The sequence below is a fragment of the Rana temporaria genome, chromosome 8, assembly GCF_905171775.1.
Source record: "Rana temporaria chromosome 8, aRanTem1.1, whole genome shotgun sequence".
Taxonomy (NCBI): domain Eukaryota; kingdom Metazoa; phylum Chordata; class Amphibia; order Anura; family Ranidae; genus Rana; species Rana temporaria.
The window spans coordinates 50,814,768-50,830,921 of NC_053496.1; the positions used below are offsets into that span (position 1 = coordinate 50,814,768).

The following is a 16,154-nucleotide window of genomic DNA, read 5'->3' on the forward strand; positions in this document are numbered from 1 at the left end:
CGAAACTTATCTAAGGGACGTACGGGGGGTACGTTCCTTAGATAAGACTGACAGGCGTCTCAGCCAATCAGGTTCACCAGTTCTGGTTACCGGTAACCTGATTGGCTGAAGCGTCATCGAGGGCGGGAGAAGACATCGAGGGACGTGGAAGGAGGATGGCTGACCCCCAGAAAGGTAAGTGCCGGGCGGGGGAGGGGCATTTTACAGGGCACAGCGGTGACAATGGGCACAGTGGTGTTCTTACGCATGCTCAGAATCATTGAACTTAATTTTTCTCGGCTCGTCATAGTGTTGTACGTCACTGCGTTCTTGACGTTCGGAATTTCAGACATTTGTGTGACCGTGTGTATGCAAGATAAGTTTGAGCCAACATTCCGTCGGAAAAAAATCCGGAAATTTCTGATCGCGTGTACACGGCATAAGGCAGCAATTTTACAGCCCCACTTCATGGCAAAGATTGCCATCTTGGGCAGTAGTGCTGCCAGTGTAAGTATGCCAGCGCACACACATACAGTACAAACACACAGTCAGATCAGTGACACTGAGCCTGTTAAAAGTGCAGACTCAGCCCCACTGTGCAAAGTTCCCTGTCTGACCAATGTGTCAATCACACAGGATGGCACAGCGGCCAGCAATGTATTGTGTCATTGAAGAGGCTTGGCGGCTCCACCTGGGATGTGCAGTCTGCCCTCCACCATGTCTCAATGAGTGTCACCTGAGGCAGCCGACTTAACTGACCTCATGGCCCTACCTCTACCTCTATAGGTACAGAATACTAACTGCATTCATAGCAATTATTCATGCATAGTTACACCCTGGTTCAGTTCTAAGATGTGAAAAGATTCAATTTTTATAGCAATGTAAATACAAAGACAAAAAAAAGTAAAAGTATGGCCCATTGATTGCTTGTTGTTAAAGGGGTTGTAAAGAATTGTTTTTTCTTTTTTTTTTAAATGACAAACATGTTATACTTACCTCCACTGTGCAGTTCGTTTTGCACAGAGTGGCCCTGATCCACGTATTCTGGGGTCCCTCGGCGACTGCCTCTGGTCCTCCCTGGAAGAACTCCACACATTCATGCGAGCGAGCTTGCATGGTGTGAAGTCCTTGCGGGCGCACTCCCGTGATACAGCGAGCAGCTATAGCCGCTCACTGTATCACTCGGCCCCGCCCCCCTGCGCGCCGCGTCATTGGATGTGATTGACAGCAGCGCCAGCCAATGGCTGCGCTGCTTTCAATCTATCCGCTCTAGCCAATCAACTGCCAGGCTGAGCGGCGAAGAGGATGTTGGGGCAGAGCGGGGGATTTTCGAAGGCCAGGTAAGTATAACAGGGGCCAGTATTGCCTGAAGTTTTTTCACCTTAATGCATCCTTTTACCTTTACAACCCCTTTAATATTTTAGATCTACACCACCCCCCTTCAACCACTATGCTAGTTTTAATTCTGTACACAGCAGTTAAGCCATTTAGGTCATAAGACATCTTTCAGATCATAATCTGTATGTTACTGCACACAAGTGAGTGACACAGAGCACATCATGTTGTAGATGACGTGGCAAAGACCAACTACCTCTACAAAAGTTTTAGGCTCTCTATGGTTGTCACCCTGTATAATGCGTCCCATAACCAACAGAGACTTGGACCCCATACACACTATTAGATTTTTTGCAGATTTTTGTCTTCAGATTTACCAAACCCATGTAGTACAAGGGCCTGTCTGATTGCATACAAATTTAAACTCTTAAGGTTTGACCTCATATTATATGGTTTTGGTAAATCTGAAGAAAATCTAATCTAAGTGGGTTTAGGGGTCTTATGCCGCGTACACACGATCATTTTTCGGCTTGTAAAAAAAACGATGTTTTTCAGCCTCTAGAAAAAACAACGTTTTTTCAACTTCATCATCAAAACGACGTTGCCCACACATGATCGTTAAAAAAAAAAAAATGCTCTAGCAAAGCGCGGTGACATACAACACGTACAACGGCACTATAAAGGGGAAGTTTCATGCGGATGGCGCCACCCTTGGGGCTGCTTTAGCTGATTTCGTGTTAGTAAAAGACGATTCGCGCTTTTCTGTCTGTTACAGCATGATGAATGTGCTATCTCCATTACGAATGGTAGTTTTACCAGAACGAGCGCTCCCGTCTCATAACTTTCTTCTGAGCAATGGCAGGTTTTTCACGTCGTTTAAGCCCACACACGATCATTTTTCAGCACCCGAAAAATGCTGTGAAGCCCACACACGATCGCTTTAAATGACATTTTTTAAAAACGTCGTTTTTTACAAGCCGAAAAACGATCGTGTGTATGCGGCATTAGGCTCCATGCACACTAGCATTTTTTTAAGCTCCTAGAAGCTAAAATAGTGCTTTCCTATGTGTCCATGCACACTACTTTAGGCTATTGGTGTTTTTTGAGCTACAGAGTCTTGGAACAGAAAAAAAAATAGCTCTTGTATAGTTTCTGGGAGCGTTTTTCCAGTAGAAATTCTCCTAAACACTGCTAAAGTGCTGCTAAATGCTCCTAAATGCTACTAATAGCATGTTTTTTTTAGCTTTTTTTTTTAAGTAATTGCAAAAACACTAATAAAACACTTATGCCGAATACACACACGATCGGAGTATCCGATGGTCTTAAATCCGATGGATTTTTTCATCGGAATTCCGTTCAAGCTGTCTTGCATACACACTGGCATGCCGCTTACACACGATAATTTTTCGGGTTGTAAAAAATGACTTTTTTTTTTATGTCATTAAAAACGATCGTGTGGGGGCTTCAGATCCTTTTTCGGGTTCTGAAAAACGGACAATTTTTTTTTTCGAACATGCTCTATTTTTTAAATACATTTTTAACGTTGACGTTTTTAAGGTTGTAAAAAATGATCGTGTGTGGGCTTTAACGACGTGAAAAACCCGCGCATGCTCAGAAGCAAGTTATGAGACGGGAGCGCTCGTTCTGATAAAACTACCGTTCGTAATGAAGTAAGCACATTCATCGCGCTGTAACAGACAGAAAAGCGCGAATCGTCTTTTACTAACACAAAATCAGCTAAAGCAGCCCAAAAGGTGGCACCATCCGAATGGAACTTCCCCTTTATAGTGCCGTCGTACGTGTTGTACGATGCCGGAGTGAGTTCATGTAGACCAATAGTGGCTGAAAAATGCTGGAGGAGATCAGCAACATTGAAATGCAAAAAAAAAGTTGAAAAGTGTTTTTTCTTTTAAATTATTTTATGGAAAAACTATAGCAATGTATGATGGGCAGGGTAATAGAAAGCTAAAATGTATTTCAATTTGGATTTAGCTCTGTTTAGCTTGAATCATAAAAATATAACTTTAACATACTTTAATGGTAGAAATGTACTTGTAAGCTGCATTATTTTAATATATTTTTTAACTCCTGATCTTTTTCCATTTCTTTTTTTAGTTTCCCGTAATTTATGTTGAGGTAAGAATTTTGTGTTTTAGATAACCTTTAAAAAAAAAAAAAAAAAAAGAAAGAATTTTGTGTTTTTTGTAAGGCATACATGTACTTCAGGGCCACTTCCAATATGGGTGGAAAGCAGTGAACTTGTAAAAAGCTAAAAGGCATTTCATTTAGCTTTCTGCAATGAGATAAGCAGTGATATTCTGACTCTGCGTGTTGTGAAGCGACTCATCCCTTGTGAGACCTCTATGCCTGGCCTGTATAAGCAGATATAATCACTGAGGACAATCCTCATCAGATAGCTTGAACTCACCAATACCGATTCTATTTGCAAAAGTTGCTTTAATCCAAAACATCAGAATACATCAGATGACAGGTTACAGCAGATGAACAGGTTTTAGTATTGTGCGGTCAAAAGATGATACTGTCTGTAGTTTACTTATGCTGAATACATGTGGCCATGTTACATGAGGCCTGTTAAGCTGTTCTCCATTAGACAGCATTCAGAAATACAAACTCAGGAAGAAGGGTGGAGCATTACACAGAAAGGAAGTGTGTCATAGATCAGACAAAAGAAATACAGAAAACTGTGCATTACCACAAAAGGTCAGCATGTAAACAAAACATAACATCCATAGAAAATGGTTAAGAGAAACAGTATTATATATAACAAATCTATGCCCAAGTGATAATGGCTACTTACCATTTACAAATAGGTTAGACACTTTGCCAAGTATAGTAGATAACTCAAAAACCTTATGCCTTTTTCCAAGTTTTTCTAGAGCTACAACAATCATACATTTTAAATTAATACTAGACACATTTTATATAATCAACGAGCTGATATCGAGCCACTCTTCATTTATGAAGACGGATAATATAAAAAGAAATTCATAGACTTCTTAATAAGTATATGTCCTATAACCCTGTAAAGCTCTGGAGCTCAACACGTGGCCTGGGGGGTACATGTGGCGCTTCTGCCCTTAATGTGAGGCAGAAGCAGATATTAGTCTGTGTTTTGCTTACCTAGGAACTGTCTCTACACTGGCTTGTAGTTGGTAAATTGTTTGTTTTTTTCCTTCATGCTATCTTACTTTTTTTTGTGCTGTCCATCCTGTTTCTCCTTTAACATTTTTCTTTTGATCTTTTGTAATTTAATTTTGATTGCAGAAAGATAAAAAATAGCACAAGTAATTTTTAAGAGGGTCGTAGGCAGCACAAATGTGGAATCATTCATCTGTAAAGGCGCTGTAATATTATTAGTCTCTAGCAGTGTCATGTAATGTATCCAGTCTATGACTGTCTCCCGAAGTATGTCCCAAGTCTCTAACAATGCCTTCGTAATGTTTGTAGCCTCCGACCATCTCTTACAAAACATCTATAGTCATTGATTATCTATTATATAAATAATTGATCATCTATTGTTGCACATCTGCAGTTTCTATAGCATTACATCCACTGAATATTATAAGTAGTCCATGGTGATGTCAGGTGACACACTTGAGGTCTCCTGTATCGAGAAAGTTGACCACTAGTGATGTAAAGGGACAGTTGATGCGTTCAGATTCTTCCTATCTACATAAGCTTAATGTATACACATACACCCCCCCCCCCTCCCGACATTCTAAAAATGAGAAAGAGGGCACCTTTTAGTACACAGTATGTAGGCAAAGTACACAAGGGGTTGATTTGCTAAAACTGGAGAGTGCAAAATCTGGTGCAGCTGTGCATGGTGGCCAATCAGCTTCTAACTTCAGCTTGTTCAATTAAAGTGGAGTTCCACCGATTTAAAAGTCAGCAGCTACAAAAAGTGCTGACTTTTAATAATCAGATGCTCACCTGTCCCATGGTCCAGCGATGCGGGCGCAGGAACCCTCGCTCCTCTCGGCGGCGTGCTGTAACTGGCTTCACAGCTGGGCGCACACTGCGCATGCGCGAGCCGCGATGTTCACTGTGAATGGCCGCGCCATCTTTCGGGACCTGTGACGTGTCCCAGAAGTATGCAGGGAGGAAGTGGGGAAGAGGGGATCTTCCAGCGCCACGGGGCCAAGGGAGGAAATGGGACCTGGGCACCTGTAAAAAACAGTGTACCCGCTCCCCCCCCCAAAAAAAATGACATGCCAAATGTGTCATGTTTGGGTGGAACTCCGCTTTAAGCTCTGACATAAAAAACCTGGAAGCTGATTGCTTTCTATGCAGAGCTGTACCAGATTGTGCACTCTACAGTTATAGTAAATCAACCTCCAAAGTCTTTGGTTAAACCCACAAGTGTTTTTTTCGCCACTACTTTATAATGGCTTAGATAAGAGTAAAGATTTTGTGTAGAATACTACTTGTGGCAATTAAATAGTTCATTATTTAATGAACTATTTAAACATTAGACCAATTTGGAACAAGAGTGTTTTAGTTCCAAAGGGACAAGTGGGAGGTATGACATATATGGGATTGCCAAGTCTGCAGCAACAAGTCTCTTATTAGATTTACTGGGGAAGTCCAATTTTATTTTGTAGTATTTTTAGGTTGTAACAATAATTATTAACGCAATTTTTAGCACATATACAGTATTTGTGTAGACTTCAGAGATAAGAATGATTGACATCATAGGATTTAACATAGACTACATTAGATGCAAATATAGAAGGTATCTGATCTAGTGTGTGTTCTTTCAGGATCCTCAGGGAAACCGCATATTTCAGTGGGTGAATGTGGAGACAAAAAGGGGAATTGCTCAAGAATCCTTCCTCCTCACCTCTGAGCCAAGGCTGGGGACATATAAAATGGTTGCACAAAGGGAAAAGGGCTCCAAGATTGAACATTTCTTTAATGTGGAGGAATATGGTAAGTTCTTCATCTATTACGCACACACACACAGACATTCTCTTTTTAAACTATCATATTGGATTTTAGAGCTATATTTTAAATATGTTTATTCATATGCTAGAGTTGGGAGCTTGTTAAAAAGGCAGAAAGGAAGGAGGTTGTAAAAAGTTGAAACAAAGGGGAAATAATATACTAAAAGAAAATAAACATGTTATACTTACCTGTCAGGACCATTAAGGTAAGTACTCACCGAGGCCGAGATGCTGAGGGCGGCTCACCTTTGCGACCCTGTGCAGACCACTCCCTGGAGTTAGAACAGAGGAGGGACGGCACAAGGAGGCACCGGTGCCGGGAACTGGTAGGCAGACCTGGTGCAGCTGACGAAAGCAGGGCAGGTGCAGAGGACTGGAGACAGTCGTTGATCAGGCAGGAACAGGCAGGTAAGTCCAGAAGGGACCAACAGGAAACAAGGCAAATCCGGGTCACAGGCCGTGGGTCAGGAGTTGGAGAGATCAGAGGAAGTCCGTGAGAGCAAGCCAAGGTCAAGGGGCAGGAGACAACAGCAAATCCGATAAGCAGGCAGGGGTCAAGGGTAGGAGACGGCAGAGAATAGTCAAGGTCCAATCCGGGTCAAAACAGGTCAGGGTATTCAGGTTTCAAGGTTCTCTCACAGGGTAAAGCTGACAACGAACCAGCATTAGCAAAGGCGAAGGGGCTGGCTTAAATAGGCCACACTGGCCACTGATTGGTCCACAGGAAGTACAGGTTCAGCACCAGGCTCAAATGGATAGCACACAGGATAGCACTGAGCAGTGGCTCAAAGACAAAGAGCTGGACCTGAAACGGCGAGATCCCAGGTTCAACTCCATCCAGAACCAACTGGGGAAAGTGACCACAAAAGGTCTGTGCCCTGACAGTGCCCCCCCCTAGGGGCGGACTCCGGACGCCCAAACTGTCCACTAGTTCTGTATGCTCCTGATGGATCAAACAGGGAGCATGTAGATCTTTACTTTTTCTTTTTGGGCTTAGTTGATCCTGAAGTTCTGGTAGGGGGTGCCCTCCTCGCTTGTAAAGCTCGTTCAAATATCTCCAGATCCCGTTTACAAACCATGGTACCATTTGAGGCATATGTGCAGTCTGGAGGGAGAACTTCACTTGGGGAGATATGATCTGGAATTTCAACTGGGGACACAGGAACTGAAGACACTGGAACTGGGGACACAGGAACCGAAGACACTGGAACTGGGGACACCGGAACCGAAGACACTGGAACTGGGGACACAGGAACCGAAGACACTGGAACTGGGGACACAGGAACCGAAGACACTGGAACTGGGGACACAGGAACCGAAGACACTGGAACTGGGGACACAGGAACCGAAGACACTGGAACTGGGGACACAGGAACCGAAGACACTGGAACTGGGGACACAGGAACCGAAGACACTGGAACTGGAGACACAGGAACCGAAGACACTGGAACTGAAGACACTGGAACTGGGGACACAGGAACCGAAGACACTGGAACTGGGGACACAGGAACCGAAGACACTGGAACTGGGGACACAGGAACCGAAGACACTGGAACTGGGGACACAGGAACCGAAGACACTGGAACTGGGGACACAGGAACCGAAGACACTGGAACTGGGGACACAGGAACCGAAGACGCTGGAACTGGGGACACAGGAACCGAAGACACTGGAACTGGAAAGGTAGGTACAGATTCTGAGGCATAGAAAAAACTCACAATAGTACCCAGCTGAAGAAGCTTTGGCCGAGGTGGGCGGGTTGGGCAGAGCGATATAAGGTGCCCGCTAGCACCACAATAAAAGCAAAGTCCATAGCCTCTCCTCCGCTCTCTTTCTACCTCAGATAGGCTGGACCGGATGGCCCCGATCTGCATGGGTTCTTCCTCCTCCAAGATAGGCGTGTGTGCATCCACAGAAATGTCAAGACCTTGTGATGGGGAAACTTCCAGGCTGGGCACATACGGAGTCTCATAATTTGGCACACACTGGGCTGGCTGGAGGTCATAACCGTACTGGGGCTTCCTATCCTTGGGTACCCGTAGGCCCCGTGAACTAAGAGCAGACCTGGGAGTGCTGGTCCTCTTGGAAGCAGGAATATATGAGTCCAGAGCAGACATGAACGTCTCCCAGCTGTCCAAGACTGGACTTTTTTCCTGCAGCAGCAGGTGAGCCCACGATTTGACCTGCCCTGTTAGCAAGTTGACGGAGGCTCTAACCTTAATATAGTCCGTGGCATAGGTCCTAGGTTTAAGGGTGAACAATAGCTCACAGTCGGTTTTAAAGCACAGGAAGGATGCACGGCTACCACCAAATTTTTCTGGCATGACAACAAAAGGTTCATAACATGCTGGTTCCGGGGCTGGGCGTGTTGTCCCTTTAAATTTTTGGACTTCTTGTTGTAGTTCCTGAATAGTATGGTTCAGGCTGGAGACTTGCAGAGCCAGGGAGGTGAGCATCTTGTACAAGTCTGCGGACTCCATATTATTAGTTAGTCCATTATGTAAGGGTTTACCTTCTTGCAATTTTTGAACGGCAACCGTCAAAACAGACACCTGTGCAGACCACTCCCTGGAGTTAGAACAGAGGAGGGACGGCACAAGGAGGCACCGGTGCCGGGAACTGGTAGGCAGACCTGGTGCAGCTGACGAAAGCAGGGCAGGTGCAGAGGACTGGAGACAGTCGTTGATCAGGCAGGAACAGGCAGGTAAGTCCAGAAGGGACCAACAGGAAACAAGGCAAATCCGGGTCACAGGCCGTGGGTCAGGAGTTGGAGAGATCAGAGGAAGTCCGTGAGAGCAAGCCAAGGTCAAGGGGCAGGAGACAACAGCAAATCCGATAAGCAGGCAGGGGTCAAGGGTAGGAGACGGCAGAGAATAGTCAAGGTCCAATCCGGGTCAAAACAGGTCAGGGTATTCAGGTTTCAAGGTTCTCTCACAGGGTAAAGCTGACAACGAACCAGCAATTAGCAAAGGGGAAGGGGCTGGCTTAAATAGGCCACACTGGCCACTGATTGGTCCACAGGAAGTACAGGTTCAGCACCAGGCTCAAATGGATAGCACACAGGATAGCACTGAGCAGTGGCTCAAAGACAAAGAGCTGGACCTGAAACGGCGAGATCCCAGGTTCAACTCCATCCAGAACCAACTTGGGAAAGTGACCACAAAAGGTCTGTGCCCTGACATTACCTGCTTTGTGCAATGGTTTTGATAAAGTGGCCCCAATCCTTTCCTTCTAGAGTACTCTGCTGACGCATCTGGCTCCTCCTCTTCTCTGACTGCCCCCATAGGAAACCGCTTCCTATGGGGGCACTTGTGTCGGTTCAATCCTGAGCCAGGCTGCGGGCGTCTGTTGATATACACAGCGCGGCTTGGCCCTGCCCCCTGCTCTTTCCTCACAGGGTTTGATTGACAGCAGCAGGAACAAATTGTTACATGTCCTGTAAAGAGAGAGAGAGAACAGTGCTGCTGCTCTTTGATAAAGCAACAGATTGAGATTGGTAAGTATTTGGGGGGGGGGGGGAGGTGATCTGAAAGTTTTTTTTACTTTGATACAGAAAATGCATTAGGGTAAAACAAAAACAAAAATTCTGGCTCATTTGTGAGCCCTAAAACACTGAACTGAACACTGAACTGTAGGCAGAGGGTCATCATGTCCAGTATGTAAAGGTCAGCAATTAAAGTAAACCCTCCTATCGTTTTCAGCCAAGGAAGCTGCCATCTTTGGATGGTTTGACAGTTTGGTTAAGAGCAAAACCAGTAGGAGTATTACATTTCCAGCACTTGTCGTAAACGAAACTTTTTTATGGATGGGTTTACTTCCACTTTAATGGACAACCAGATGTCTAATGATCTATGCTTAGTACCAAAAAGAAAAAAAGCCAATTATAGTGATTAAACAGTCTCGTCCTCACCAGCAAGTGGTAGAGATCACGTTTACCCGCAGTGGTGGGGCCCTTTACGTAATAACACAGTCTCAATGGGGCGGCTGGTGCTCCTCTGTTTTTGAGGGGGGAGGCAAACAGTATATGCGTCCAGCGCCTCTTATTAGTCGGCCATCGTTGATAGGGAAGAAAGTCAGCTGGCTGAAATTTGAGCTCTTACCAGTCCCCCGCTAACTCCCGCTAACTGCATACGCAGAAACTCAGTTTTGTATAACTTTAGCCATCAGTAGGGGAGGGGAGGCTCTACCAGGCAGTCCAGTCACACAATGTGTTCACCATATGCTTCACACCATCCCAGAGAGTAGACTCAAGATTTCCAAGGCAAAGCTCCAAGCAGCGGCTTGTCCCTTGGCTTCCTGAAAGTGTGCTTGTGCGACAGTCACTCACAACAGGGTCCTGGGCATACCCGGTTACTGTCTCCATCAGAAGAATTCCAAATACACTTGGGGCGGGCAATATCCAGTGGTGGAGTATCTTGCAGATAGGCAGCTCAGTCCCCACATACTCCTTCCTGCACCCGCTCACCATCATGTCCCCCTCTGCCTTGTCCAGCTTCCCCTCCTGTTTTTTTGGATAGCAGCAGACACTGACAAAATGGCTGCCCCCAGTGGTCTCCTTAAAGATGTCCGTTGCATTTTTGTATTAATGAATGCTCAACTAATGGTCTTCTGCATTTGTACACAAACAACTGTTTAAATTAACTGCAATAATATGACCAATAATGCAGCAACAACATGGGGAAAAGCAAAGGTTTGCAGCAACTAGTGGTTACAAATGCATTCACCATCAGTATGCTGCTCCTCTTAAAATTGTCCATCTAGCCAGATGGCAGAGGACATGTAACTAAGGAAGCAGAACTTCAACAGTCAATTTCTTCTATAGTCAGTCTTCAGATGGGCCAGTAATAATACAACCTTTTCAGGGAGGGTAGAGTGTTGACCTGTACACATAGAGGAAACCTTCAACTAAAAAAATTAAGGCAGGAGATACAAAATTTGTAGGGCAGATAATTTAAATCTTAAGATTATGATTTTTGCCCAAACCTCAGCTTCAATAAATGACATTGATGCAGTGCTAAGTCAAGAAACCTACATAGGTATCTGAACATTGAGTGATTTATGTGCACACAATTGACTTGTTGTTTGCCATCTTTTCAGTGCTACCCAAGTATGAGGTGCAGGTGAAAATGCCCTCGGTGATCACTATCCTTGATGAAGAAGTCAAAGTTACTGTATGTGGAAAGTGAGTGTTGAATACTGAGACTGTGATTGAAGCTAGTACTATAGTCATACTGATCATAGTTTATTTTTATGTTATCAGAGTTAAGTGACACTAAACCTTGATTTAAAAATATATATCCTATTCAAGTATGTATTCTTAACTTGGTAACGTGTGTTCCATTGCTCTCCAAATTCAATTTTTTTCTTGCTCCCAAGCTCCAAAATGCCTGTTGTGGGTGGCTACGTTTCTTCTCCATGGTCCCACTGTATGTAGACATGTAGTCACCCTCTCTTTCTTGCTCCCAAGATTGGCTAAGGACTTTGGACTATGGTCTATGGATAGAGGAGTGTACATCACCGCAACTATCGTGCACCTCTAGTTCCAAAAAAAGGGAAGAGAGAGAGAAAGTCCCTGAAGTGCTGGGCTGTGGAGGGAACATAAGTGGCTGGCTCAGGCTCTCAACAGCTTGAAGAGAGGCTGCGCTGGGTGCCAGTCCATGCATCTGGGTGGATCCCGACCATATGGTCGCAATCTTTCCCCAGCCTAGTATAGCTTTATGGCCTCAGCCGACAGCGTGCTTCAGCCCACTGTCTGCTGAAAATGGGTCACTGGACTGCAAACCTAATGGCACTCCTGTGATCCACAGGAGAAGTACAGCCAAACAAGCTTTAGCTTTACTTCTCCTTTAATCTTTACTTTCAGTTATTCATGTTAACATTGTGCTCATTCCTCTCTGGTCCCAGTAGCTGGAGTAATACCCATTGGGGCCTGCAGAAGTAATGCAACATAGTGGAGTTGTATTAGGGGTCATATAGGGGTGTATGATATGCTACTGACCGCAGTCTTCTATAAAGAGACTTTTAGTCATTAGTTAAAAATACCACCCATTTCATTGACTGCGACATTTGGATTGTACCCAATAAATAACAGTTTGAGGAAAATAATAACCAAAATATGTGCCAGCAGTAAACTTTTCATAAAGAGAAAAATAATCCTTGGCAGTAGATCTAATTCCCACATAGTGAGGCGACAAGCATTTTACTGCAGAAAACAAAATGTTTTCAGTGTCCCATCCAGACTCCAACACAACTTGGAGCTGTGCTGCGATAAAATGCAGATATGCGCACTAAATAGAACTGCATGGTACTGTACAGCGATATGAATGAAGTGTCGTTTTGTACACTTCAAATAAAGTTTGTACAAAAACAACAGAGCTGTGTCATACACTCCATCACGCACTGCACTGCGCTCTACCGCAATCGGAATGGACAGCTGACAGAAAGAAAACAGCTTTGGTATACCTCTCTGGCAGCTACAGTATCTGTTCTGGTAGAAAGTTTCCCGCAAACCACAGCTCAATATGTAGTAACTCAATATACTTTTATATAAAGGAGGTGTTTTGGAAACTTATATATGTCTCTCAGGCATTTCCAACTTGGAAAATGACATTAAAGAACTTGCTGGTGGAATTATAGCTCCCAGTTGGACTGGAAACCTTATAACAGCTTTAGCTAGGCAGAGGAACAAAAAAAAGTTGGCTGCTTAGTCTGCGGCTCGCAGCCATCTCCAGGAATGGTGGCCCGGTTTTTATTAATGGAGAAAAAAAACAATTATCCATTAAATTAAATTGCCCAATCAGGTTTTACATTTTATCTCTGGGAACATTAATCAAGCAATGATAGCAAATGAGAAGCTCTTCATTTTTTATGGACAATATTTCTTTATTTTCCTGGTTACGGCACCAAACATGAGGATATATGTAGAAAGACAATTAGTTTGACTTTAGCTAAATTATAAATAGAAAAGGGAATTGGCTAAGCTCTAGGAATGAACATGGCTTTAATTTAACATTTAACAGGATAAGTTCACCTTTAGTAACATGTTATACCCATATTTAGGGTGTATCATGTGACATGTTATTAAAGCACCTGCCTGCACCTCAAACCCAACGGCGGATCCTCTTCCACCACCGATTGAAACAATTCAACATCAGCACAACCATGCATGGCTCCGCCCACACAGCTGCGTCATTTATTCACATAGTTCTGCAAATGAATGAACTACAAGTACTATCGGTCACTGCAGCAGGTCGCTTGTAGTTCTCAATGAACTGTGAGGGAGCTGGTGTGCTGTCTCATAGTTCATTGATCTTTCTGGAGGCGGCTGGACTTCAGTAACTCTCGTATGGGCAGACAACTATACAAACAGTCTGCAGGAGCCTGACAGTTCACTCCTGATCTGCTGGTCATGGGTGCAAGGCTATACAGACTCCTATGGAAAAAAAAAATACCAAAATGCAAATTTTTTCACCTGCAAAAAAAAATGCATTTTTTTTTTTTTAAAGTGAACTTATCCTTTAAAAACATGTTTGTTAAGGAAAGCCAAGCAAGGCTCTTTGGCTCTGTTCTGCAATTTGAACTACTGTATGTCATAGCACTGGCCCATATAGAAGCTGGAGGTTGTGAAATAGGTGCTGCTCACATACAGACAAGCACAAAGCTGACCAGCACTCTGCATGTCCAAGGGTGAAAACCCTGTTTTTGCTGTCAGCCTTACCACCCCAGTAGAGTAAGTCCCTTACCGGCCGGATCAACAGGTCAAATAAGAAGAAAGAAAGCCAACAGTAGGAAAGCAAGTCCTTTAACTTGCCCAACAGTCGTCAATTGAGGGTAAGCTACCAGTTTTTGTTTGTCAGGGAGGAGGGACTTACATTCACTTTAAAGAAAATACTGAGTACATATTGTAAAATAAAAGCAAGTGAATATGGTTATAATTAGACTATAACACACCTTTTTTTAGGTACACCCATGGTAGACCTGTGACAGGAAGGATTGATGTCAGCATCTGCAGAAAGTTTTCCTACTCTTATAACTCCTGTCCTGATGAGTCAGAAGATCAAGTGTGTGAAAAACTGTCACACGAAGTGAGTACATTACATTAAAGTCATTTGTTAAGAATTAATCCTAATACAATTTTAGGCTCATGTTTTATTTTTATTTTTTTACATTATACAAATGATGTAATACAGGGTGTGCTTATGGCATACTAATCATGGAGTGTTTTGAAAAAAGGTCATTCACAGCAGAACCTGCTTGCCTTCAGGCTCTATCTCTCCAGTTGAAACCTTGGATGGAGCCATCACACACACAGCAGGAGGGAAAAGGAGTCTGTTTTAACTCAATTTCAACTCGAGTTACTAAGTTTTGTAAACTGCAGATTTTTTTATTTATTTTTTGTAAAACATATAAAGATGTAGGAGATGTGGAAGGTGCCTGACACTCATATGCATTATTGATATTTACTGGTTAAAAAAAGAAAATGCTTTTAAATGTAATTTTTTTTAAATCTTGACCAAAATACATTCAAATTTACAAAATTACTGTACATTACCTTTAAGGCCCTGTACACATGACCGAACATGTCTGCTGAAACTGGTCCACGGACCAGTTTCAGCTGACATGTTCGGTCGTGTGTATGGCCGACCGGACAGGTTTCCAGCGGACATTTGTCCAGCCGACCGTTTTGCAGTCTGTACAGACTCACCGTACATGTCCAATCGGCCGCCATCCCTCGCATGCGTCGAATCACTTCGACGCATGCGTGGAAGCATTGAACTTCCAGGGCCGCGTACGTTGACGCGTCATCGTCGCGGCGACGGCGCGGCCTCGTCACCGCGTACGTGCGGATTTCTGTCTGATGGTGTGTACAACCATCAGACAGAAATCTCCGGGCGGACATGTCCGCTGAAAACGGTCTGTACGAGGCCTAAGACTAGAATTAGCCAGGTGTATGAAACAGTATTCAATTTTGTTATCTGGGCTAAATAGTTAGCAACTGATGTGTTTTGCATCATTATCTGACCTTACATATTATAAGACGCACATGTAGAAATATCTTCTCTAAGGTTCGTGTGCAGAAAGGATGCTGGAACACAGCAACCAATTAGAATAAAAAAAAGCCTGCTTAATTAACAGTTTATTCTTTTTGCAAAATATTATGCCACATACACACGACCATTTTTCATGACGAGAAAAATGTAATTTTTTTAATTGGTCATGAAAAACGATCGTGTGTAGGCTCCAGAGCATTTTTCTCTATGAGAAAAAGGGGCATTAAAAATTTAGAACCTGCTCTATTTTTTTCTCATCCTTTTTCACGTCGTCGCTTTTCTCGTTGTGAAAAACGGTCGTGTGTAGGCTTTAACGACAGGGAAAAAAACGTGCATGCTTAGAAGCAAGTTATGAGAAGGGAAATTTGCATAATCAGCCCAAAGGGTGGCGCCATTCGATTGGAACTTCCCCTTTAGAGTGCCGTCGTACGTGTTGTATGTCACCGCGCTTTGCTCAAGCATTCTTTATCACGATCGTGTGTATGCAAGGCAGGCTTGAGGGGAATCACTTCGAGAAAAACTTTGTTTTTTCCCATGACATGAAAAACAGTTGTGTGTACGCGGCATAAGTACATGTACACATCACACTGTGGCACAGGAGATAAATACGGCAATGCTTATCGCACTGACCATTTTAAAATCGTTTATTCACTTCTGAGAAGACTTGATAAAGCTACAGATGAAAATAAATACTACCTTTCTGCTCAGCCTATGAAGATATATTTTGAAAGGATTATTCACTTCATGTTCCCCACCATGTACAGACCAGCTAATATGACATAATCTGAAGGAAATATTAGAATATCTCGCGGATGCTTTTCTT

General features: G+C 43.5%; 1 protein-coding gene across 2 annotated transcripts in view; it reads left to right on the forward strand.

Moving 5' to 3' along the window:
* Window positions 1–16,154, forward strand: part of LOC120946924 (alpha-2-macroglobulin-like) — a 114,420-nt gene that overhangs the window by 24,134 nt on the left and 74,132 nt on the right. For both annotated transcript variants that reach the window (XM_040361747.1, XM_040361748.1), the window contains exons 5-8: window positions 3,430–3,450; window positions 6,099–6,267; window positions 11,379–11,463; window positions 14,242–14,365. In XM_040361747.1, coding sequence (XP_040217681.1) covers window positions 3,430–3,450; window positions 6,099–6,267; window positions 11,379–11,463; window positions 14,242–14,365 — 399 coding nt within the window. The remainder of the gene's footprint in view (window positions 1–3,429; window positions 3,451–6,098; window positions 6,268–11,378; window positions 11,464–14,241; window positions 14,366–16,154) is intronic.